Here is a 25808-nt window from a genome sequence, read left to right on the forward strand (position 1 = left end):
TGGAGGTCATGCTTCAGCTTTCAGAGAGAAGATACGCTTTCACAGATGCCAAGAGCCGAGCCCAAATCTGTCCGAGCCTGACACACGATCCTGCACACACTTTTCAGCGGCGTGATGGAGATTTTAGACCATTTCAATCCTGAAATATTTCCAGATCGTTCTTGTGAGCGAGAGAACATGTGCTGCAGAAGTTATATCCAAATAAGGTTTATTCTTGCTCGCTTGTCACAGTGCGGAGTTGTTCGGTTACAGCCCATTGTTTTTTTTTAAAAAAAAAAAAAGTCGATATGGATCACTACCACACTCACTCAGTTCTGGATTCTGATTGGTCAGAAAGCGTTGATTAATTTTCTATAACAGCAGCTCTACGCTATGGTTTCTATGGTAACAGCTCATTCACAGGGACCTTTACTTACTCAGACACTCCATGGAAACACTCCACTTAAAGAAATCACTGATACGGTGAAGTTTTCATAAGATGAATAATGGTTTATGTAACGTTTACGGAAGGAGTCTCCAGTGTCAGCGCTTTGTAAAGCTGTAACTGTAAGTTTCCCCACATCTTCAGGACAGAGGAGTTTACACTTTTGTCTTTGTCTCTGATTGTTTCGGCCCAAAATCTGCACGCGCTTTCGCGGTGATGTTTGTTGGTACAAACGAGACCTTTCATCTGTACTCATGTCCGATAGAAAAATCTCGAAATCCTGAAGGGACTGACAACGTCTAACAAGTGTGAAGTGTTTTATTGCTCTTACGCCACATCAGCCAACAATGACTAGTTTTATTTGATTAATAAAGGGTTGTAAAAATGTTGTACTGTTCATCCATCTGCAATCACACAGGAAGTGGAACGCCTGCAAAACAGGTTAGTTCCTGTTCTCACTTACACTATAGCAGCTATAAACAGGCAGTCGTTCCCTCACCAGCTTCTCGCTTCATTTAATACGATTTCTTTTTTTTTTTTAAAAACGCAGCGTGTCGTGTTACCGAGAAACCACACGAAAACAACGTAAACTCCTCTGTCCTTAAGAAAAGTTACAGCTTTACTGCTGACACTGGAGACTCCTTCCCTAAACGTTAATTATGTTTATGCGGAGCGTCCGCCGTACAACGAGCTGTTACTATAGAAACGATAACGCGTTATAATTAGAACGAGCGCTTTAATATAAACCTGCGCTGCTGTCAGTGCTGCTGTTCTAGAGAGAATTGAGCAACGCCTTCTGACCGATCACAATCCAGAGTACAGCAGTGTCGTGCGAGAACGTCCCGAGTCCAGTCATGCAGTGTGAACTCTAGAATAAACACTAGACTTAAACGCCAGAACATTTTTCAGCTCCATTGAGTCAGTGGCTTTGTGACGCCTAAACAAACACAAAGCCTTTCTCTCTCTCTCTCTCTCTCTCTCTCCTGTGTGTCTACGTCTCGCTGTGAACATCGGCCAAAAACCCTATTACCAACCTCCAGCTGAGGCTTGCCGTGCTCAGGTGGCTTGAATTACATATGTATAAAATTACTACACACGACCCGTAGGGGCATGGTTACACACCGGTAACCCACAGCTGTCTTGTTGTGCTACACTGCTATCTTTAATAGTGATGCCGTTCCTGGTCTACGTGATGTTTTCGGACGTGATCCGTTCTCTGATGTCAGTGTTTTGGTGCATACAGTAATAGTAATACGGTGTGGATGGCATAAGTGGGTTTTTAAGCAGATGGACTTAAACAGGGAGGAACTTGGTGCTACAGCGTTTTTAAAACAAAAATACAGCCTCCTCCCTACAGCTGCATCCTAAATTCCTCTTAAAAGCACGCTGTGGACTGTTGAGTCATTTTGGCACATTTGTTTTTTTGGAGAGAGGAACGACAAGCCAGATCAATTTATTAGGTTTACCAAGCCAAGCGTGGAATCAGCACTTCCTGAACAAAACCCCCGAGAGAAAAAGTGAGCGATCGGAGAGCTTATATAAGAGTTCGTCTAAAAGGTTCAATCCAACCCTTTAATCGCAAACGTTCTCCTGATTAAATATTACACATTAACCCGGATGAGACTTTTTTTTTTTTTTTACAGTCGTAGTTGGTCACATGATCACGTCGTTTGCTTCAAGCTTGAATACGTGAGACACCTGTACTGATTACTGAGCAGGTTAAAACTTCTTATAGCACAGGTACAACTGTAATATTTGGTGCGTCATTTTTTAACGGTTCCTCCAGAGGGAGGATTATATAATTGGCTTGATTGATAATCCTATACTCTGTGTGAGGAAGCAGAGTTACTGTTACCCCCAAAGTGTGTTTTATTCCTCTTACACCACAGCAACTTTCATTTATTAGAGAACGAGACATTGTACTTGTACTTTTTATCCATTTGTAGTTGCATTTAATGTTGTGAAACATTATGGCATTATAGTTTCCTCTCTTTTGTCCCCCCATCAGTGTTTTGGGATTTAAACCCGCAACCTTCTTATCGCTCGTACGGAAGTTTCTCCTAGTGGCAGCTCACAGAATACATGTGGAGTTCGCATGGAGTCTGTTTAGCGTCTGTGGAGTCTGTTTAGTGCTTGTTCGGAGTGGTTCTGTGCCTCATTAGAAGAGGAAACGTGTCCAGGATGTACTCGGTCCACTGCACGGTGTCCAAACTCCGAATCTTCCATCTGCCTTTCTGCGCTTGCACTTAATCCCTCTATTCAGTTCCTCCTCTGTCACCCCACCACCGCGTTTTTCTGCTCAGGATCCATTGCCTTATTATCCTGTACTTAGATTAGCATTGCTCTGCTTTTTATTTTAGCGTTTGAGCCCTTGCTTTAGGGCTGTATGAAGCACTCTAGAGATTGCAAGAATAACACAGGATGTACAGTGTGCAATTTAACAATATTTATGGCATCTTTTGCATTCCCCCCCCCCCTTCCATCTCTTTCTCTCCCTAATGCATTCGTAGTAACACTATAATGTAATATAATATCCTATTACTGTAATAAAAGTAATACGGCTTTCTGTGCTTTCAGCACTTTTACCTCTCTCTCTCTCTCTCTCTCTCTCACGCTCTCTTTCTTACTACAATTCTTGAAAATCCTCCTTGGAGTCACTGTCATTTCCCGCCGGGAGGCTGCGAGGACGACGACGACAACGACGGCTGAGTGCCTGTTAACAGTAAAGTTCAGGAGTAAATCTATCTGAGAGCAAGAGAGCGAGAGGAAGAGAAAGAGGAAGAGAAAGGGGTTATCCTAATTACACAGTGCGCTTTTCACTCCTAATGAGCCGCCCTGAACTGTAAAACCTCCCTCCGTTCAGGCTTCATTCATTCACCAGAGAGTGACTGAGGAGGCCTGTTGGTTTTGATGAACGCAGCGTAAGCTCAGGAAACCCCCCGAGCTGGGATTAGCATTCATTCGTTTTTGTGCCTAGCACTCGAGTTAATTATGTTTGCTCTCCTCAGCCTGATGTACAGAAGGAGGACTCGAGAGCGCTGATTTGAAGCTCAGATTCACGTCTGCGGTGTCATTTTCCAGGTGATACTGTGTGTGTTTTAAACAGCGGAGGAGCTATCTAGCAAAAACCACTCCTGTTTGTTTGTTTGTTTGTTTGTTTTTTCGTTGACGTAGATTTTGTCTGACGCTTTCAACCGATTCCCTCGATCATTTCTTCTTGACTTATTTACAAGACAAAAAGTGACTGGCACAAAAAAAAAACAAACATTCCTGCACATTTTAACACTCTACGAGGCAGATATTTACAGGATGTATTTTGTGTGAGATCCCAGCAAACAATGAACATCGTCGGAATGGTCCGTTTTTAAAGCTGCAGCGAGTAGGATTTTATTTGATGCTTAAAAAAGCTTTAAATACACTGTGAGTACTGTTCTGTGAGTGACTCAGGAACTTTTTAAACACTCACACTGTACGCTAGCTCAGATATGTGCTACCTGAAAGTAGTACGGCCAAAGATTGGCCCTCGTTGAGTCAAGCTCAAGATTATAATAGAGAAGTCTTTTAACTTCAACAACACCTTTGTGTTTTAGCTCGCTTGGTACTTTCAGCTTTGTGATGTGTTCAGATCTCAAAGAACAAAAGACACTGCTGTACCTTGGGATTGCGTCCGTGAACTACAAACACAAATACAAAGCACAAAACAGCCAATGTCAGCGAGCTAACCGGCGACCATTAGCATGCTAATGGTCGCTAAAAAGACAGCCACTTGTTATATGTATACACACTAAGCAGTGAGTCAGTAGACTAAAGGTGTCTATCTGTACTATTTATACATCCTATTAAGTGCACATAATGTGGTTTGGGACACAGCTGAATGTGTCTTATTTCATCCGTTCGATTAATATGTTATAAATATTATTCTGTGACTAGCTTGCAATAGCAATTTTGTACCACAGAGGGCAGCAATCTCCGAAACTCTTACATCCCGAGGCTTTAATAAGAAAACAAAGGTTCTACAATGTTGTAAGAATATTCGCATAACGTTGTGCTAACTATGACGTTGCAGCAACTTTGTAGTGGAGTTATATAAACACGTTCAAAGATAAAAGCTGAAAACCTGACAGTATTGAGTGTTCTCTGAACCAGAAGTTGTCTTAGCTGATCTTTTACATTTGAGTTAAATGGAAAGTTGTAATAATTTGATATTTTATGATGCTTAATTTGGCTCGTTCTTTACGGTCTCGCACTGTAAAACTAGCATCAGCTGAACCTTGAGCTACATATGAACATTAAGATGTGGGTGGAGTTTCCCAAATGATTATTGTTAAATGGTCGAGCGAGCATCATATTGAACACTCTCTCTCTCTCTCTCTCTCTCTCTCTCTCTCTCTCTCCTAGTTAAGGTGATTTGAACGATACATGAGCTATTGAGAGTCTCTGATTCAAATAGTTTTCTTGATGTGGATTAGTAAAGTGATGATGATGATGATGGCGATGGCGATGATGATGATGATGGCGATGGTAGTGATGGTTTTGTCAGTGATTTTTTTTTTCAGGCCAGAGATCAAAGGGAGAGATGTGGTGTCGGCGTGATCGTCACTGGCCTTTTGTGCTCTAGGTGTCTTTAAAAGACTAGAGGAACAAAAGATGAGTGAGAAAGAGAGAGAGAGAGAGAGAGGGGGGGGGGCAGACAGACAGACAGAGAGGTAGACAGAGAGAGACACACACAGAAAGACACAAACAGAGAGAGATAGAGACAGAAAGAGAGACACAGACCGAGAGAGGAAGATATATAGAGAATATAGAGAGAGACAGAAAGAAAGGCAGAGAGAGAAACAGAGAAATAAAGCGAGAGACATGCTGAGAGAGAGAAATAGCGAGAAAGACAGAAAGAGAGACTGAGAGCCCAACAGAAAGACAGAGAAATAAAGAGAGACAGACACAGAGAGACCGACAGAGACAGATTGACACAGAAAGAGAGAGACAGACTGAGACATACAGATAGACAGAAAGGAGAGAAACAGAGAGAGAGAGAGAGAGAGAGAGAGATGGGCACAGACACAGAAAGAGAGACAGAAACAGACAAACAGATAGACAAACACAGTGCGAAACTGAGACAGACAGACAGGGAGACAGACAGACTGAGGCCGATAGACAGAAATAGAGAGACAGACACAAAAGACACTAAAAGAGAGAGAGATGGGTACAGAGAGAGAGAGTGAGAGTGAGAGAGAGAGAGACAGTCACAGAAAGAAAGAAAGACAGACAGATAGCCTTAAAAAGATAGTCTTTCTAACTCATCTCTCAGCCCAGCTGTTATGTCTCTGCCTCCATTTTTCTCCTCCATCCCCCGATCTTCTCCTCCTCCAATCATCCATCCATCTTTAAAGGTCAGAATGAGAATGTTATCACAGGACCACGTCTCTGTATCTCAGCCGATCATAAAATAATAATAATAATTTATAGCTAAAGCATCACGGAGCTTCACTTAGCAGCGTGTAAAGATATAAAAGCCTGAGTGTCAGAGTTACGAGATCTGCCTCTGACTTTAGACGCAGAAGGGCGTCACTGTAGGTCCACTTGGCCTCCGTGTCCAGCTCTGACCTCTGAGATCACTCAGGAAATGAGTTCCTGCGCTCATCCCGTGGAGCAGACCCTCCCCGTCTCTGTGTCTCGGGGGGTGTACGGCTACAGAAGACAAACAAGCGGTTAGAGAACTTTATTAAACCTGTGTTTTGGTCACAGAAAAGGCAGAGTGACTTCAAGAAGCTCAGTGAAGCAGGGACGAGTCAGGAGGATCATTCAGACGTGAACACGCACACATGCAAACGCTGCTTTGTAGTGACGGAGGCTTTTATCCTCGAACCCTTTAGATGTGGTGAGCTTAGATTTTGTGAGGACGTTCACCACGTTTATAGATACAGACTTTTATTATTACTTTCATCCAAAGCGACCTTCAAGTGAGGCAGATTAAAATCAAGGCAGCTGAGGTTTACCGGTTAACTGAGAGAGACTGCTGTCACCTTTTTTCTCTCAGTAAAGTCTGTCTGTCTATCCATTCATTCATCCATCCATCCATCCATCCATTCATTCATTCATTCATTCATCCATCCATCCATCCACATATTATACCATAGCATTGGAGAAGTCTATTTCATTCTGCTGTAACTGATATATGACTAGAATGTCAGTAAAACTGTTAACTCCATCCATTTGTCCATTCACTCATCTGTCCATCCCTCCATCCATCCATCCATCCACTTGTCCACCCACACACCCATCCATCCCTCCATTCATCCATCCAAGCCTACATCCACTTAGCCATGCATTCCAGTTGTCCATCCATTCATCTATTTAGCCATCCATCCACTCATCCACCCCTTCATCCATTCATCCATCCAACCATCCATTCATCCAACCCCTCAGTCCACCCACCCATCCAGCCATCCATCCATCCATCCATCCCTTTATTCATCTCTCTCTTCATCCATTCATTTATCCATCCAACCATCTACTAATCCATGTGTCCACTTGTCCATCCATCCATTCATTTATCCATCCATCCATCCATCCACATATTATACCAAAGCATTGGAGAAGTCTATTTCATTCTGCTGTAACTTATATATGACTAGAACATTTGTGACATTTGTCCATTCACTCATCTGTCCATCCATCCATCTATCTATCTATCTATCTATCCATCCATCCATCCTTCCACTCATCCATTCATCCATCCAAGCCTATATCCACTGCATTCCAGTTGTCCATCCATTCATCTATTTAGCCATTAATCCAATCCCTCAGTCTACTCACCCGTCCATCCATCCCTCCATCCATCCCTTTATTCTTCTATGTCTTTATCCATTCATTTAACCATCCAACCATCTACTAATCCATGCATTCCACTTGTCCCTCCAACAATCCATCCATCTTCTTGTATGTCCATCTATTTATCCATTCATCCATTCCCTCAATCCACTCACCCATCCATCTATCCATCCATCCATCCTGTTAATTCATCCATCTCTTCATCCACTTGTCCAACCATCCACTCATCCATCCAACCATCGACCTATTCATCTACTCATTCACTCATCCATCAATCCATCCATCCATTCCACTTCTCCCTCCATTCATCCATTCATCCAACCATCCATCCCTCCATTTGTCCATCCATCTACTAAAAGTTTATTTAAGAATAAAAGCACCGACATTTGATGCTTGTGTAAGACCCCAAGCTTGAACCCCCTCACAAAGCGCCAAGCCCCCCCCAACCCCAACCCCCATGCTTTATTACACCTCACTTTGCCCTGAACGTGCCAGAACACTGATTTACTGGTTGATGAATAATAAATAATCACATGTATAATTTATTGCCCCGAACACAATAGATCATCTGTGGAATAAAATAAAATGGAGCAGAATGGTGTTCATATTAAATGCACAGCAGAAATGGATGCGATTCGCAACAAAAGCTTAAGATTGCAGGGGAGAAAAACTATACGATGATGAGTGATACACTGGATAATTACTGTAAATGAATTCAGGTGTGCTGTGCCTCGTGGATGTGAGGAGATAACACGCAAGAAATCCTCTCCGAAAAGAAGGAGGAGAACGAGGAGATTGGATTCATAATCGTTGTTGGAGGCTGTTTGGAGCATGTAATCTCCAGGTTTTTATTGTGGAGTAAATTAAATTAACCCAGATTTGTGTGTGTGTGTGTGTGTGTGTGTGTGTGTGTGTGTGTGAGGGAACGGCTTTGTCCCATATCTGCGTGCTGCAGTCAAGAGGGGGATCCAACATCAGCGGCTTTGGGAGGACGAGGAGGAGGAGGTGTGTGTGTGTGTGTGTGTGTGTGTGCTGAGATGCTCAAGGGAAACACATCCAGATGGAGCCATGGCAACAACAGAAAACAAAAATGACATCATGTACAGGGTGGAGAGAGAGAGAGGGAGAGAAAGTGTTTGTGACCTCACCCAATACACAGAGGTGTCATTAGATCACACACACACACACATACACACACACACACACCATGGGAGAGGGTGGAGGGTGAATATTTGTGGATACTTGTATGCATGTGTATAAGTGTGTGAGTGTGTTTGATCTAATGACACCTCAGTGTATTGGGTGAGGTCACACACACACACACACACACACACACACACACACAGTATGGAAGAGAGTGGAGGGAGAATGTTTGTAGACATTTGTGGGATGCCTGTGTGTGTGTGTGTGTGTGTGTGTGTGCCCCTCCTTACTCAGCGCTAACCCCCCCCCTCCCCTTGGGGGACACCCAATGTGCTCATCCGAATGTCACCATGGCGACAGCATCATACTTGAGATACTATATCCACTCCCCCTTCTTTATTCCAACCCCCATCAGCATGACACTGATTAACTCGTGTGTGTGTGTGTGTGTGTGTGTGTGTGTGTGTGTGGTAAAATTGCTATACTCCAAATTCCCCTTCTACTCCTGATAAATAACAAAAACAGAAGTGCATTATGGGCAGAAATGCAGTATGGCTGCCAGACTATCCCAGTGCATCATGGGATACTCAGAATAGTGCAGTAGTATACAGGGTGTGGTTTCTCTCTTATTAACCCCCCCTTTCCCCCCCATGATACATCAGTCACAATAGTCTCAAATCCCTGTATTGTCTCACTGCCCTGATGTCTCCATTGACCCGGTGTGTGTTGTTATGTGCTGTCTGTCAAGCTCTCGGCCCCGCCTCCGGCAGCACAAAGCCCGGCTCTGCATGAATGAAAGCGAGAGCTCAGTCAGCACTATGTCTCTCGTTCGGTCTCCAGCCAATAGCACGCGGCGCTGCAGGGAGCGCTGGAAGGGATGACATCATCTGCAGCCAATAGCGCACTCGCTCCGGGGCCAGGGCCTTCTGCTGCAGCCTGAACAGAGAGATGAGGAGAATGAGTGAGAGAGAGAGAGAGAGAGAGAGAGAGGATGTGATGCAAGACAGTGATGGAGACAGACAGGAGATGAGTAGGTGAGACGGGTGATGAGGAGAGACAGGTGATGACACTAAGTGAGTCGTGATACGCTGTCTGTCAGTGCGAACGCTAGACTGGGCAGCGACCTGAAACAACTCGGTAACATGAAAAGCATTCAGGGTATTATCAGAAGAGACAGGGAGCAGGTGTGTGTGTGTGTGTGTGTGTGTGTGTGTGTGTGTGTGAGAATGAGATAGGAATCACTACTCGGTGACTTGCCAGTCGAAGTGTCCTCATAATGCTTTTTCACTCGTACAGTTTTAAGCAGGAATTTAACTTTATTCTAATAAATTGCACAAAATATACTACTTCACGTGACATACTGTACAGTATATGATATACTGTGTAAATATAAGCAGTAAACTTTCCAATAGTCTGCTTTTTCACGTGTCCTGAACCTCCAGATTAGCTCTAGTGGACATACAGTGGACAATAACGTTGTGTTATACCCTATGTAGTCAGCAGATAAAGTTTAATGTATTCACGTATTCACGTAGCATAGATTGACTTCCTTTTAGTAAAGCGAAAATAATTTCACACACATCCTTTCTACAGAATGACTTCAAACGTCCTGGTGGTAAACTTCCGCGTCATGCGTTTCGCTAAGTTCTGTTTTAAGGCCGCAGTTTTAAAATGAAAGATTAGCATCAACGATTAGCCACGTCTACGAGATGATACGGGAAATGAGCCGCGCTTAATCGGGAATATTCGACTGATAAAACGTTTATCTATAAACATACCGTACGGGCTCGTTATGTCATCGATTGTACATCGCGGTCCGAACAAACTGCACTGACGTAGCGGGAGGAGCTACTTTTAAATCAATCACAATATGCTTTTAAAGTCATCATATCGTAGTAAGTCCAGTTCGGTCCAGCCTGAGCTCTCCATTACAGAGCTTCAAAGATGTGTGATTTAGTGTGTGTAGCATCGAGGCATTAAAAACATTAATGAATCCAAACACACAGATCAGTGTGTGAAAAACAAACCAAACAACCCACTAGGATAGAAAAGAATGGGCGATATTTCATGAAAAGAAAAGTCTACAAATTAGTTTTAGAGAACATGTCGTGCACATCATCACGAAGTTACAGTACACCTTGTGTGGTGAGCGGATATAGTGAATTACACTGACTAGTGTGTGTGTGTGTGTGTGTGTGTGTGTGACTGCAGTACAGCACACTGATGCTGGTCAGTTTGAAAGCTTCCAGCTTGCGTCTGTCAGGGATTTTCAATCCTCAGCTCTTATTAGCATTCAGCTCCATCAGTCTGACCCGAACACGAGCGTCACGCCTCTGTATGATCCCATCAGCTCGGGTTAAAAGAGGGAGGAAGAACACCCCTCTCTCTCTCTCTCTCTCTCTCTCTCTCTCTCTCATTCTCACTATTGTAATCTTTTGTAATCACTTTCCCTTCCTCCGCTATTCCTCTATTCTGCATCTGATTGTTATTCCTACTTTCTGTTTGTCTTTCTAAGTCTGTCCATTTTTTGTGTCTGTCTTTCTCTCTTTCTGTCTGTTTCTTTGTAGCTCTTTTGTCTGTCTCTTATTTCTGTCTGTCTCCCACTATCTCTGTGTCTATCTCTCATTCTCTGTCTGTCAGTCTGTCTGTGTTTGTCTTTGTGCCTCTTCCTTTCTGTTGCCTGTCTCTCTCTCTCTATCCGTCCATCTCGCTCTGCATCTGTCTGTCTCTCTGTCTTTCTGTGTTTGTCTCTCTGTGTGTATTTCTCTGTCTCTCTCTGTTTCAGTCTCTCTCTCTCTCTCTCTCTCTCTCTCTCTCTCTCTCCTTGTTTACCTGTCTGTCTATCTGTCTGTCTGTAATGATGAGGAGAATTTAATCTGTCAGCTTGTCAATGAGGGCAATGCTTTGTTGTGTTTGTGTATCGGGTGTGTGTTTAGTGTCAGGCCACATCTATTTTCGCCTGGAGTCCTTCCAAACAGTGTGTTTGTGTGTGTGTGTGTGTGTGTGTGTGTGTGTGTGTGTGTATGTGTGTGTGTGTGCAGTTTGGACAGTGTGGACAGTTTGACCAATCAGAAACATTCAATATGACAGGCTCCACCCAGATAGTTCCTGGTTCTTAAGAAACTCTGGACCAGGAACTAAAGAAAGGTTCCTGGAACTATAGATAGGAAAATTGAAAAATCAGCTGTCTCATTTAGCAATGCAGCAACAGTTCTTAAAAGAACTGTTAAAAGAACATGAGTTCTTTTAAAAAAAAAAAAAAAAAAAAAAAAAAAGGGTTCCTATTAAAGTTGCATATTGTGGGAGAACTCAACTTTTTTAGTTTTAACATAACATTTTGAAGTGTATTGATATCTCAGAAGTTATTCCAGTTTTAAAGAAACATCTTCCGAACGTGTCTGTGTAGATACGTTTGATTTGAGGGTTTGTTTGAATTTTTTATGAGCAGGAGTTATGACCTGCACTGACCGAGTGACTCAGCTTTTTAACCCACATGAGTGTTTTTTATCATCTCAGAGTCGCAGCCCCAACTCCGTTATTGGATTGTCTGTCTTCATAATTCCAGACAGTCTTCCAGGCTGCGCAATTAATCTCTCGCTGACACATATTGATTAATCCGAAGCGTATCTGAACTCCTCGGCTCGCTCTCTTCCTCCTCAGGCGCCGAGCGCAGCATGGTAGCACGGCATCGTGGGATGTGCGGTTTATCTGAGCGTGTAAAAGCCTCTGGCCTTGCACTTTCACACTTGACACCTGCACACAAAGGCACACACACACAAGCTCACACTTATGTCATGGCATAAAGTAGCTAGATCCCTGTAGGCTATATCACACACACACACACACACACACACACACACAGGAATACATCACAATAAGAAAAGGCTGTAGCTAAATCCTCCATGCTCAGCTGCGTATTGCTAGTCACAGGGTTAAAAGGTAATATTAATGCGCCCCCATGACCCACAATCCATCACTGTTCCTAACCTTTGACCTTTCAGCGGCTGTAAATTGGCCCTTAATTGGGCGCTCTCTTTAAACAGGGGGGAGGATGAGGGTGAACGTGGTTATGGCTGCTTATTTCGTGAGCTGATGGATGCAAAGACATGTGCATCAGGACGAGCACTGAATCATCATCAGACATGAGCAGTGAAGGGGGCGTGGCTTCTGTGCTTGTTAGTTGAGTTGAAGGGGGCGTGGCCTCTGAGGAGATAGAAGACAGTTTATTGTGAATTAGCCATTAGCAAACTGACTACAAATGGGAATACATTTCCAGGAAATTACAGCAGCACTATACCTACTTAATTCTGAATAATTATCCTTATAGCACATAGAGGTGTAGAAGCTTATGTGCTATAACCTATTCAGTGCACATATGTAGGGATTAGACCCACCCTTTGATCTAATGATCGCCGTGACCACACGCAGTAACCTGAAAAATCTGTTTTTAGTCCAAGTGGACAGACCTGCTCATGAGGACTTTTCCAGGCCACAGTAAAGGATGAGCTGGAGCTGTTCTACTGACCCCCCTGTAGGACACCATATGCTCCACATGCTCAGGAGTGCAGTTATGCTTCTACTTCTCTCTCTCATGCAATCCTGTTCTGTTATTACAACACACAGAGAGCTTCATGGATCTCCACAGATCCATACAGACCCCCACATACCCCACATACTGGCCCAAAAAAACCCCTACAGACCCATAGAGACTCCCACATTCACCCACAAACCACCCACAAACCCATACAGACTCCCACATACACCCAAAAACCACCCACAGACCCATACAGACTCCCACATACATCCACAAACCACCCACAGATCCATACAGACTCCCACATACACCCAAAAACCACCCACAGATCCATACAGACTCCCACATACACCCCAAAACCACCCACAGACCCATACAGACTCCCACATACATCCACAAACCACCCACAGATCCATACAGACTCCCACATACACCCAAAAACCACCCACAGACCCATACAGACTCCCACATACACCGAAAAACCACCCACAGACCCATACAGACTCCCACATACACCGAAAAACCACCCACAGATCCATACAGACCCCCACATACATCCACAAACCACCCACAGATCCATACAGACTCCCACATACACCCAAAAACCACCCACAGATCCATACAGACTCCCACATACACCCAAAAACCACCCACAGACCCATACAGACTCCCACATACACCCAAAAACCACCCACAGACCCATACAGACTCCCACATACACCGAAAAACCACCCACAGATCCATACAGACTCCCACATTCACCCACAAACCACCCACAGATCCATACAGACTCCCACATACACCCAAAAACCACCCACAGATCCATACAGACTCCCACATACACCCATAAACCACCCACAGATCCATACAGACCCCCACATACACTCCACAGATCTATACAGACCCCCACAAACCCCACATACAGGCCCCAAAACCCCCTACAGACCCATAGAGACTCCCACATTCATCCACAAACCACCCACAGACCCATAGAGACCCAAAAACTTCCCACAGACCCCTACAGGCCCACCCATTCACCCACAGACCTCTACAAACCACCCACAGACCCATACAGGCCCACCCATTCACCCACAGACCTCCACAAACCACCCACAGACCCATACAGACCCAAAAACCACCCACAGACCCATACAGGCCCACCCATTCACCCACAGACCTCCACAAACCACCCACAGACCCATACAGGCCCACCCATTCACCCACAGACCTCCACAAACCACCCACAGACCCATACAGTCTCCCACATGTAACCACAGACCTCCACAGACCCATACAGACCCTCATATACACCCACATACCTCCAGAAACAACCCACAGACTTTGACAGACCTTCACAGACCCCTGCAAACCTCTACAGACCTCCACAGACGCACATAGATCCACACAAACCCCTACAGAACTCCATGGACCTCCACAACACCCCCCCCCCAACTAACCACAATAAAGCTCAATAGAACCTCACAGAACCTCATAGACCTCCACAGACCCAACGGACCTCCACAAATCCAAAACATTTCCCTTTCATCTTGCCGTGTCTCCTCATTATTCTGGACAGAGGACAGGGATCAGGATGTTGCAACTCCGCTTGTCACTGTAATAGGCCAGACTGTCGTTAAACCCAACACACACACACACACACACACACACACACACACAGATCCAGAGGTGAGAGAGAGAGGATGGTGAGCTGTTGGGTGAGAAACAGAAGCAGTGATAATGAGTGAATATGGCAGCCGACAGTCAGTGTACAGAACGCAGCCAGTTCCCATTAATATGCAGCACTCGCCGTTATTCCTGCACCACCTATGCAATATTAACGCTGCACGTTTGCAGAAAAAGAAATGAGAACACACACACACACACACACGCACACAGAACGGTCAGGTCAATACCGCTGCATGCACACTCTGTAATTATGATACCCAGGCATCCCGGAATAGCGGTGAGATCCAGGAAAATTTCCATATTCTGTTTTATTTTCAGCACTGAGATGACTCACAAGGTGTGGACGGGACAGCTGTGCAACTCTGTGTCACGTTTTGTTGAATAAATACAGAAAATAAATAAATATATATATATATAATGCAGAAAAAGATCAAATAAAAACACTGAAATCTAAAATCTAATGAAGTATGTGGAAGTAAATGACAATCCGGGGTGTACCCCGCCTTGTGCCCCATGCTCCCTGGGATAGGCTTCAGGTTCCCCGCGACCCTGTAGGATAAGCGGTAATAAAAAATGGATGGATGGATGTAAATGACTAAATACTGAAACTGCAGTACTGAAGAATAAATCTAAATAGATTACAGGATAATGAGATTTTCTGGTAGCTAATGCTAATGCTAATGCTAGGTACTCTCAACACCTAGGTAAGTCACAACGACGCTTTATACTATCCAAAAAAAAAAACCCATTAATCACTGATTCTCCTACGCGTTAGCGATCGTTGCAGCTTAGCCTACATTAACGCTAGCAAGCAGCAAAATGACTAGGGATCCTTTCTTTCTTTCTTTCTTTCTTTCTTTCATCATTTGAACTGAATGCGCTCTCATTAAACGTGCATACAGACATCATGAAGAAAAATAAACCCTGGAAGAAAGTAGCAGAGATCGTTAGTGCCTCTGCTGAGTGTATGTAGCTAATACAGTTAGCTGGTTTGGCTAATCTAATCTGAGAATGAAGCTAGCACAAAACTATTTCTCATCAGAACAGGCCACGCCCCCAAGATAACAGACCACGCCCATATCGACAATCTCTACAAATGGCGCAAGCGACTTGTTCATCGTTTGCTAAGTGACTACTTAGCAAAAAGTATGATACATAATAAAGTACAGTAGCAACCACAGTGTGTGTGCGTGTGTCTGTACGTGTGTGTGCGTGTGTGTACGTGTGTGTACGTGTGTGTGCGTGTGTGTGTGTGCCGTCGACTACCAAATTCACTCATCATCACTTCTTCTTTCCTCCTTCACACCTTGTCATTCTCTTCTCTGTTTGTGTGTGTGTGCGTGTGTGTGTGTGCGTGAGACAGATCACCAGGGAACTGAAAGGTGTCCAAATTTCTGCTTCGGTTCCACCTCATTTCCTCTCTGACACTCCAGCCAACACACACACACACACACACACACATATATATATATATATATATATATATATATATATATATATATATATATATATATATATATATATATATACAGGCGAATGCGACCAATACACACTACGCGGTGATCTTCAGGGAGGGTGCAGAGTCATGTTTCCATTATGACACCATGCCCAGGTGTGCTCTCCTGAGGAGTCAGGGTCATAGTGGTGGAGCAAATAACTCAAACAAACACACACACACACACACACACACACAAAATTGATCTTCTTATCCTATCCTTCTTATCCTTTGTGTGTGTGTGTGTGTGTGTGTGTGTACCCTGTATAAATAAATCATAACTCTTTATTGCCATGTGTCTCTGTGGTTTCTATCTATTTTTGTTCATTTGTCAGCGTTCATATCCCATGCTCTTTTGTAATTGTCTGACAGTGTGTGTGTGTGTGTGTGTGTGTGTGTGAGAGAGAGAGAGAGAGGCTCCTCAGGCTGGGAAAGCAGTGGTGATGTGTGTGGGGAGTGGGAGTAAACCTCCAGACTTCAGTGTCAGGAAGAATTAGTGTAAAGAGCATCTCCACAGCGGGTGGAATAGAGAGAGAGAGAGAGAGCGAGAGAGAGAGAGCAAGAAAGGAAGAGAGAGAGAGAAGGTGTGTGTGAGAGAGAGAGAGAGAGAAAGAGAGCAAGAGAGAGAGAGAGAGCGAGAGAGAGAGAGAGAGAGAGTGCAGCAGTGGAGGTGTGTTAGTGAAGAAGTGCGTGGAAGTCCTAATGTTCTGTAGCAGTATGTCAATCACATTTCTCCACTTCACCAGCCGTCCTGAGTCTCATAACCACGCCCACTTGATAATCATAACCACGCCCACCCGAGAAGCACCGCCACACCTACTCAAGAATCATAACCACGCCCACTCACAAATCATAGCCACGCCTGCTTGAGAATCATAGATATGACCAGTTGAGTCTCATTGCCCCACCCACTAAAATCTAAAGTCTTCTTTAATTCTTTCTGTCTGTCTGAATGTCTTTCTTTCTTTCTGTCTGTTTTTCTTTCTTTCTGTCTGTCTGAATGTCTTTCTTTCTGTCTGTCTGATTTTCTTTCTTTCTGTCTGCCTGATTTTGTTTCTTTCTGTCTGTCTGATTTTCTTTCTTTCTGTCTGTCTGAATGTCTTTGTTTCTTTCTGTCTGTTTTTCTTTCTTTCTGTCTGAATTTCTTTCTTTCTGTCTGTCTGATTTTCTTTCTTTCTGTCTGTCTGTTTTTCTTTCTTTCTGTCTGAATTTCTTTCTTTCTGTCTGTCTGAATTTCTTTCTTTCTGTCTGTCTGAATGTCTTTCTTTCTTTCTGTCTGTTTTTCTTTCTTTCTTTCTGTCTAACAGCATGATAAAACTGAGTGTTTTATTCCTTACAAAAGACTCACATTTAATATCACATTAAAATCAATTTTTTGGGGAAAAAAAAGAACAAAGACCGTCCCACTAAGCCGTAAAGGAATCGTTCTGGAGATGCGATTCCAATTACCTTCCCAGATGCGTGGAGCTTTGCTATAATTACTCGCGCCTGAACCCCTTTACACGTATTGACGATACGATTAATCACACGTCTAATTCAGAGCAGCAGCTGTGTCTCACGTAGGCCCTCCTGCGTCACGTGCGTCAGCTTCCTCCCTGGAGCTCGGAGGATTAGCTCTGAAAGTGTCCAGTGACCCGTGACTCCCTGCAGGACATCTCCTCACTGCTGGCCCCTCTAATGGAGCTCTGCATCCACGCCGTTCTGGGAGCTTCACCCCAGCGGGGGATCTGCACTCAGTCAACGTGAGCGCGCTCTGATTGGCTGGTGGAGATGGGTGCAGGGGGCGGGGTGTCGGGGTCTAAAGGGGATGTCTGATGGGAACCGGGTGATGAATCACATTTGAAGTGTATTCATGACAGCCAATGGGGGAGTCGAACCCATTACGCTCAGTGTGTGTGTGTGTGTGTGTGTGTGTGTGTGTGTGTGGAGATACATGGCCACACATCATATGGGCATGTTAAAGCCCTCACCACGTGCCATTTCTGCTTTCTTATCTTACTTTTTGTGGATTACCGCAGGTCACTGTCCCAAGCCAAGATCAGAAATCACTTCAGAAAAAAAAATCACACGTGATGGTGTGTTTTTAACATGTGGTCATTTCAAGCATGACATTGCACACGTGAGCTCAAGTAAGCACGTGTGACATAATGTGAATGATATGCGATCACGTAAAAAGAAATAAATCATGTGCGACAAAGGCACGTGTGAAAAGAAAATAATGTGAAAAGAAATGAATCATTTGTAAAATAAATAAATAATTCAGATAGGAATGAATCATATGATTCATGTGATTCATATTTTAAACAGGAAAAGAATCATATGTAAACAAAAGTCACATGAAAACAGTGAATCATCCGGATAAAAAAACAAACAAACGTGAATGAATTATATGATTCACATTTTAAATAAGATAAAAATCATATGTAAAAATAAGTTACATGTGAAAATAAACGAATCACGTTAAAAAAAATCACGTGAATGAATCATATTATTCATTTGATTCAAATTTTACCTCACAGGTCAATAATATGTTTTAAAAAAAACCCCCAAAAAATCACATTAAAATAAATTAATCAACATGTAAAAAAGAAAACACGTGAACAAATCATATGATTCACAGTTTTAAATAACATATGAATCATATGCAAAATAAATCACATTCAAATAATAAACGAATCACTTAAAAAAAACACACGAATGATTCACGAGTCACATTTTTATATTACATATGAATCATGTGTGAAGAAAAACATATTAAAATAAATGAATCATGTGTAAACTAAGATTAATATTTATCATAGAATGTTTGTGTAAAAAGAAAAAGTCAAACATGAAAAAAGTGAATTGTGTTGAAAAACATAATGACGTAAAAAATGAGTCATGAAGATAGATGAGTGATGTATTTTTTAAAAAAAGTCACATGCAATAAGAAATGAATCATGTGTACAGGTCCTTGTGTAAAATCTGTCTAAAAACCATGTGCGTAACCATGAGACCATGTGCTTTCACGTGTGAATCACGTGATTATTTCACACGTAAAGTTTTTGTGACTTTTCTATTCGCTAATTTGCTAATTCCGCTAACAGAGACGTAGCAAATGCTAGCATGCTAGTCTGTTTTCTGTCTCATTCTGATGATGCTAGTCGTCTGTGTAGGATCAATAATCTTCCTGAATTAGTCTGTGCATCAGACTGTGTGTGTGTGTGTGTGTGTGTGTGTGTGTGTGTGTGTGTGTGTGTGTGAGAGAGAGAGAGAGAGAGAGAGAGAGCAGATAATAGAAAGCTAAAGCACTAAAACTCTTAACAGTACATAACCCGTTGTTTGGACAACTCACAAAGGCACACACACACACACACACACACACACACACACACACACACACAGAGGAGGAGGTTATGTTGAAATGCATGTTGATGTTTTTCAAGAGTAATGACGGTGCAGTGTGTTATAATAAATTTTTTAAAAAACACAATTTTGGGGACAGTCGAGAGAGCAAAATTGTTCGTTCTCTCTGGGTGGGAGGGGCCTACTTTCTCTCCCCTGTCAATCACAATGACACTATCCTCTTGTGAGCTCAGGTATGGGGAAGAGGGCCGATAGCGCTTTCCTCGGAGTGTGTTAGGAAGCATGTGTTAGCCTTCACCCTCTCGTAGCTGTGGTGTGATAGGCCAAAGCTGACTGGTGGGCGGGAATATGCAAATATATTTTTATTTATTTCTTCACCTACTCATTTATTTACTTATTTAGCACCTTATACTCATCCTAACACTCAACCTTTATACCAGCCTGACACTGAGGATGCTATACAAAGTGTGTAACAAAGAGTAATGCAATTAAAAAAAAATATGTACAAAGAAAGCAGTTGTAGTTGGAGAACTAACAGGCTAACTGCTTTATACGTGTATATGTACTGTGGGTACTGTATATATCTGTCCAGGTGCAGGGAGCGCGTGGAACCCTGTGTGCTCTTCTGCTGTTGTGTTCTGCTGTTGAGATGCTCTTCTGCTCAGCACGGGTGTAAAGAGTGGCTGTCTGACTTTCCGTAGCCTTCCTGTCAGCTGGAGTCATTCTTCTCCTGGTCATTCTCCTCCGAACTCTCTCCTCAGCCAGGCCTTTCCATGCAGAGAACTGCTGCTCGCCGGATGTTTTTTGTTCTTCGCACCACGCGGTGCACAAATCTAGAGACTGGTGTGTGTGAAAATCGCAGGAGATTTCTGAAACACGCAAAATACTCAAAGTCACTGAGATCCCTGCGATTTCTTCTCTGGCCTGAAGTCTGACGTGAACGTTTATCTGCGTGATGTTATGCACTGAGCTGCTGAAACGTGATTGGCTGATTGGATAATTGCATAAATGAAGGGTGTATGTGTCAGTCTGTGTGTGTGTGTGTGTGTGTGTGTGTGTGTGTGTGTGTGTGTGTGTGTGCAGGCAGAGCTGACGTGTCCCTGCAGGAAACTAGGCCTGCTAGAGGACTCGCTCTATGTGGGACAGAGTAAAGACAAAAAGAAACGAGGTTGTTCCTCAACTGTGTGTGAAGAGTGAAAGGCAGACCCTTCTCTCTCTCTCTCTCTCTCTCTCTCTCTCTCTCTCTCTCTCTCTCTCTCTCTCTCGCTAGCTCGCTCGCTCTCTTTTCTGCTCTCTTCTCTTCTTCTTGTCTTCTCCTTTTCTTATTTTTTTCTATTACTGGTTTTCTTCTTCTCTTCCCTTCTCTGTTCTACTCTTCTATCTTTAATTCTCTTTCTATCGTCTTGTCTTTTTCTTCTTTACGTCTCTCCTCTTCCTGATGGATTATTGTACGGAGCAGTAGCGCAGTCACAGACGCATAAACAAACACAATAAACCTGAATCCTCTCCACTCAGCCTCGCATTAATAATACAGTGTGCTGACCAGAAAACTCTCTCCTCCCTCCTCTCTCTTCCTCTTCCCCCTCTCCCTCCTCCTCCTCCCTCTTCCTCTTCCTCCTTCTCTCTCATCTTTACTCCTCTTCCTCCCCCCTCTCCGCTTCCTCTCTCCTCTTCCTCTACCTCTTCTCTCCTCCCCCTTCTCCCTCCTCTTCCTCCTCTCTCCTCTTCCTCCCCCCCTCTCCTCTACCTCGCTCCTCCTCCTCCTCTCTCCATTTCTTCCCCCTCTCTCCTCTACCTTCACTCTCCTCCTCCTCTCTCTTCCTCCTTCTCTCTCCTCTTTACTCCTCTTCCTCCACCCTCTTCCTCTTCCTCCTCTCTCCTCTTCCTCCACCCTCTTCCTCTTCTTCCCCCTCTCTCCTCTACTTCTCTCCACTACCTCCCCCTCTCTCCTCTACCTCCTCTCCCTTCTCCTCCTCTCTCCTGAACACGAAGTGGCTCGTGTGCAGATCTGTTTTTTCCCCATGGTCGCAACACCAGATTATTGTTTCAGAGCTCGAGGCCCAAACACCCCGGCGTGTTTCTCCTCTCAGCCGCCAAAGTCAATTACAGCGGTATGAGATTACGTAGGGACGGAGTGTGCGGACGGACGTGCGCTCCTTCCCCCGAGGCACCGGGGCAAAAGTAATAACTTCATCCACTTGACCCTGCAGCTCTGTTACACATGCTGCACACACACACACACACACACACACACACTCAGGAAGATAATCAAACCCGAGCTGAGACCACCACCACTCCACTTCAGCTCCTACATCCATGTCGCACTTTAGAGAGAGAGAAAAAGAAACAGATGCTAAATCAATTTATTTTGGAGGAAGTGAAGAACAGCGTGACCTAGAACACACACACACACACACACACACACACACACACACACACACAGAGTCACATCTACCCACATGTTGGTGGATTTTTAAACCCTCAGCTCCAGTGTACTTTTGATTGATTTATTTATTACATTTTTTTCTGTCAGGATTATGATTTTGTAAATAATTTTTTTTATTATTATTTATTGTGAAATTATAATTCTACTGCAATTCAAAACCAGTAACCAAAAAGCTTGAGGTATCATTCATGGTTTCTTTAAATATTAATATATTCAATAATTCCGTCAGTTTAACGCTGCTTTAACAAAAAAGAAGGAGAAATGAATGAGTTTATAACCATAATTCCGTGTATATTACATTTCTTACATAATTACAAACATAACACACATCACACTGTGTTTGCTTCTATATTTATATTATTATACTCCCCGTGTTATTTTAGTTCGTTTTAGGGCGTTTGTATGAAGTTTCTTTTTTAATTGTAGTTTTTCATTTTTGATTTATATTTATTTCAGACATATTTAATGTAATTATGATGTAGGATGATATGACATCATCCAGCACAAAAATGCAGCTTTAAAGCCTTTATCTTAAAGTTACCCAATGCAAAGTTTCCAGAAAAAAATATGTATGTATATATATTATACTTTTCATTTTAAAGAATTAAAATGATAACAATGAGACGTTTAGTGTTTTGAGTTTCGCAGAAAAAATATCTATTAAAATATTTCATTGAAATATGAAAATGAATCATTGCTAATAACTTCTTTATTATTTTTTTTTTTTGCTTTATTTTGGGGCATAAACTTTTAGTACACAAAGTTTTTAGAGAAACAGGAAAAAAGTCCTTCATATATAATAATAATAATAATAATAATAATAATAATAATAATAATAATAAACTCTGCCCCCTCTGTTCCAGTCACTGTCTCTTTTATTAACACAAATAAAGCAGTGTTTGTCTCTCTCTCTCTCTCTCTCTCTCTCTCTCTCTCTCTCTCTCTCTCTCTGTGTGTGTGTGTGTGTGTGTGTGTGTGTGTGTGTGTGTGTGTGTTTTGTTCAAGGTCATGGTCTTACACTCTGACACTGTGCCTGAACTTCATCTCAGCTGAAACACACAAAGCATCTATTGTGAATCTCTCTCTCTGTTGTCTCTCCTCTCTCTCTCTCTTTGTCTCTCCTCTCTCTCTCCTCTCTCTCTTTGTCTATCCTCTCTCTCTCCTCTCTCTCCTCTCTCTCTCTCGTCTCTCTCTCTCCTCTTTCTCTCCTCTCTCTCTCTCCTCTCTCTCCTCTCTCTCTCTCTCTGTTGTCTCTCTCCTCTCTCTCTCTTTGTCTCTCCTCTCTCTCTCCTCTCTCTCTTTGTCTATCCTCTCTCTCTCCTCTCTCTCCTCCCTCTCTCGTCTCTCTCTCCTCTTTCTCTCCTCTCTCTCTCTCCTCTCTCTCCTCTCTCTCTCTCTCTGTTGTCTCTCTCCTCTCTCTCTCTTTGTCTCTCCTCTCTCTCTCTTCTCTCTCTCTCTTCTCTCTCCTCTCTCTCTCTTTGTCTATCCTCTCTCTCTCCTCTCTCTCCTCTCTCTCTCTCGTCTCTCTCTCTCCTCTTTCTCTCCTCTCTCTCTCCTCTCTCTCCTCTCTCTCTCTCGTCTCTCTCTCTCCTCTTTCTCTCCTCTCTCTCTCTCCTCTCTCTCCTCTCTCTCTCTCGTCTCTCTCTCTCCTCTTTCTCTCCTCTCTCTCTCTCCTCTCTCTCCTCTCTCTCTCGTCTCTCGTCTCTCTCTTCTCTCTCTCTCGTCTCTCGTCTCTCTCTCTCTCGTCTCTCTCCTCTCTCTCTCCTCTCTCTCTCATCTCTCTCTCCTCTCTCTCGTCTCTCTCTCTCTCTCTCTCTCTCTCATCTTCCTCGTCAGTTATTCCTCCCACTGTATCTGTGTGACACGAGGAAGTCTTTAATACACCAGATCTGAGCTTCTACGCGTGTGTGTGTGTGTGTGTGTGTGTGTGTGTGTGTGTGTGATATAGGAGATATTTAAAGCCCTGCTCTGTGGGTATTAGGTGAGAACAGAAGTGATGATGAACCGCGTGAAGCTTTTATTTTCACGTTCCTGATTCACATGCACAGGAATTTAATAAGATCGAGGCGATGGAGTTGTTCTAGAACCTTCATGTTCTGCGTCCTTGGAATGAAAAGGTTTAAGATATTATTCATAAAAGAGACTTTAAATACATTAAAACGGACAGATTTAACACTTCAATCAATAACGTTTTAGCAGAAAAAAAATACATTAAAATTTCTTTGTGAATGAATTCGAGTCTGGTGTTTATTTTATGTGTGTTAGATATAAATATGTGCAACATTGTATTGCACAGATACGATATTGTATTCTATTTATTTACATTGTATTGTACTGTATGGAATGTTTACTCTTTTAAATAATTCCCAGTTTGTCTTCTCTGTATGTTTTTAATTTTCATGAATATAAGAGTGAAAATAATTGCTGGAAGAAATTCGATACAACTAAAATTGTGTGTGTGTGTGTGTGTGTGTGTGTGTGTGTGTGTGTGTAGTTCTCCAAGGAGAAGTACCTGTTGGAGTCTCCCCCGGAGAAGCTGAGGAAGGAGCTGGAGGAGGAACTCAAACTCAGCAGCAGTGACCTGAGGAGCCACGGCTGGTACCATGGCCGCATCCCACGAGAGGTGTGTGTGTGTGTGTGTGTGTGTGTACAGTATACTGTATTATTGATTTATTTCCTCATGTTACATTTATCGAGTACCTTTCTAACACCCAAGGTTGCTTTATAAAGAAATCTATTCACAAAGTAGAACATTAATAAACAAACAACAATGAATAAAAAAATGTAAATAAATACGTTTATAAGTAAATAAAGTACAGGAAGTTAACTTTATTTATGTAAGTCCAGTGTCTGTCACAAGCATCTTTTATTACAGTTTATAATATACACATCGTTTCACCCAGTATCACACGTTTACATAAAAATTCTTCATTAAAAAAGTTCCACAAAGCTGCTTGTGGCAGGTTAGCGTTGGCGATGCTAAGCTGGAGGCTATTAGCTTCTATTACTGCGAAATTAGAAAAGCACATTTCAGACACCAGTCCAGGATAGGATGAGTGCATTTGGGATTCATTTCTACATTTTATTTTTGGCTGGATTATTGTTTTAGGCAAAAATGAACCAGGTTCTTTTTTATATATTGAATATATATGTCGTATTAATTTATTTTAGCATGTGTTTAGCAAAATATACCCTAATTATACTATCCTAATTAATTATTTACACGTGTACATTTATGGGTTTCTATATTTTCAGTATGTGAAGGTTGGGAATAGAGACTAACAGGTAAACACTGATGTAGTGTCCTGTAGTATTAGCCTAATCGTGTGTGTGTGTGTGTGTGTGTGTGTGTGTGTGTGTGTGTGTGATAGTTACCATAAAGCACTCTGTTAGCTGCCCACGCTGTCTGTGGTGTGACTACAGCCATCTGTGTGTTGGTGTTAGTCCAGCTGGAGGACAGGAATCTCCACATCCTCCTCTTTAAGCCTGATCTGGTAATGGTCACGATTCTGCTGCAGTATAACAGAGCCGTGCTTACAGCGCCCTCTGGTGGACAGTTCTGGTTTAACCTTTACAGCGGGAGCACCAGGATAGTGAGGAAGGGGTGCCAATATTTATGACACAGCTTCATTAATTCAAAGTGGTGCCTATGGGAGAAAGAATTGGGTCAAAGAGGTGTTGTCAATGTGCCTATCACTCCTAGTAAGAAGGCGTGGTCTGTCAATCCAAACGTAGTAGGTGTGGCATCTGTGTTAATCAGTTCAAAGGAAAGAGGTGTGGCCTCTCTGTGTCTGTCTGTCTTAATAAAGGAGGCGTGGTCTCTGTACCTGTCAGTTCAAAGTAAATGGTCATGGCCTCTGTGTATACAGGTTCAAAGAAAGGAGGTGTGGCCTATGTATGTATA

General features: G+C 42.9%; 1 protein-coding gene across 1 annotated transcript in view; it reads left to right on the plus strand.

Annotated features, from left to right (window-relative positions):
- Window positions 1–25808, plus strand: part of sh2d3ca (SH2 domain containing 3Ca) — a 42374-nt gene that overhangs the window by 9987 nt on the left and 6579 nt on the right. Inside the window, exon 4 of the mRNA XM_053644730.1 lies at window positions 24399–24527. Within this exon, the coding sequence (XP_053500705.1) occupies window positions 24399–24527 (129 nt within the window). The remainder of the gene's footprint in view (window positions 1–24398; window positions 24528–25808) is intronic.

Source organism: Ictalurus furcatus, chromosome 16 (genome assembly GCF_023375685.1).
Source record: "Ictalurus furcatus strain D&B chromosome 16, Billie_1.0, whole genome shotgun sequence".
Lineage (NCBI taxonomy): Eukaryota > Metazoa > Chordata > Actinopteri > Siluriformes > Ictaluridae > Ictalurus > Ictalurus furcatus.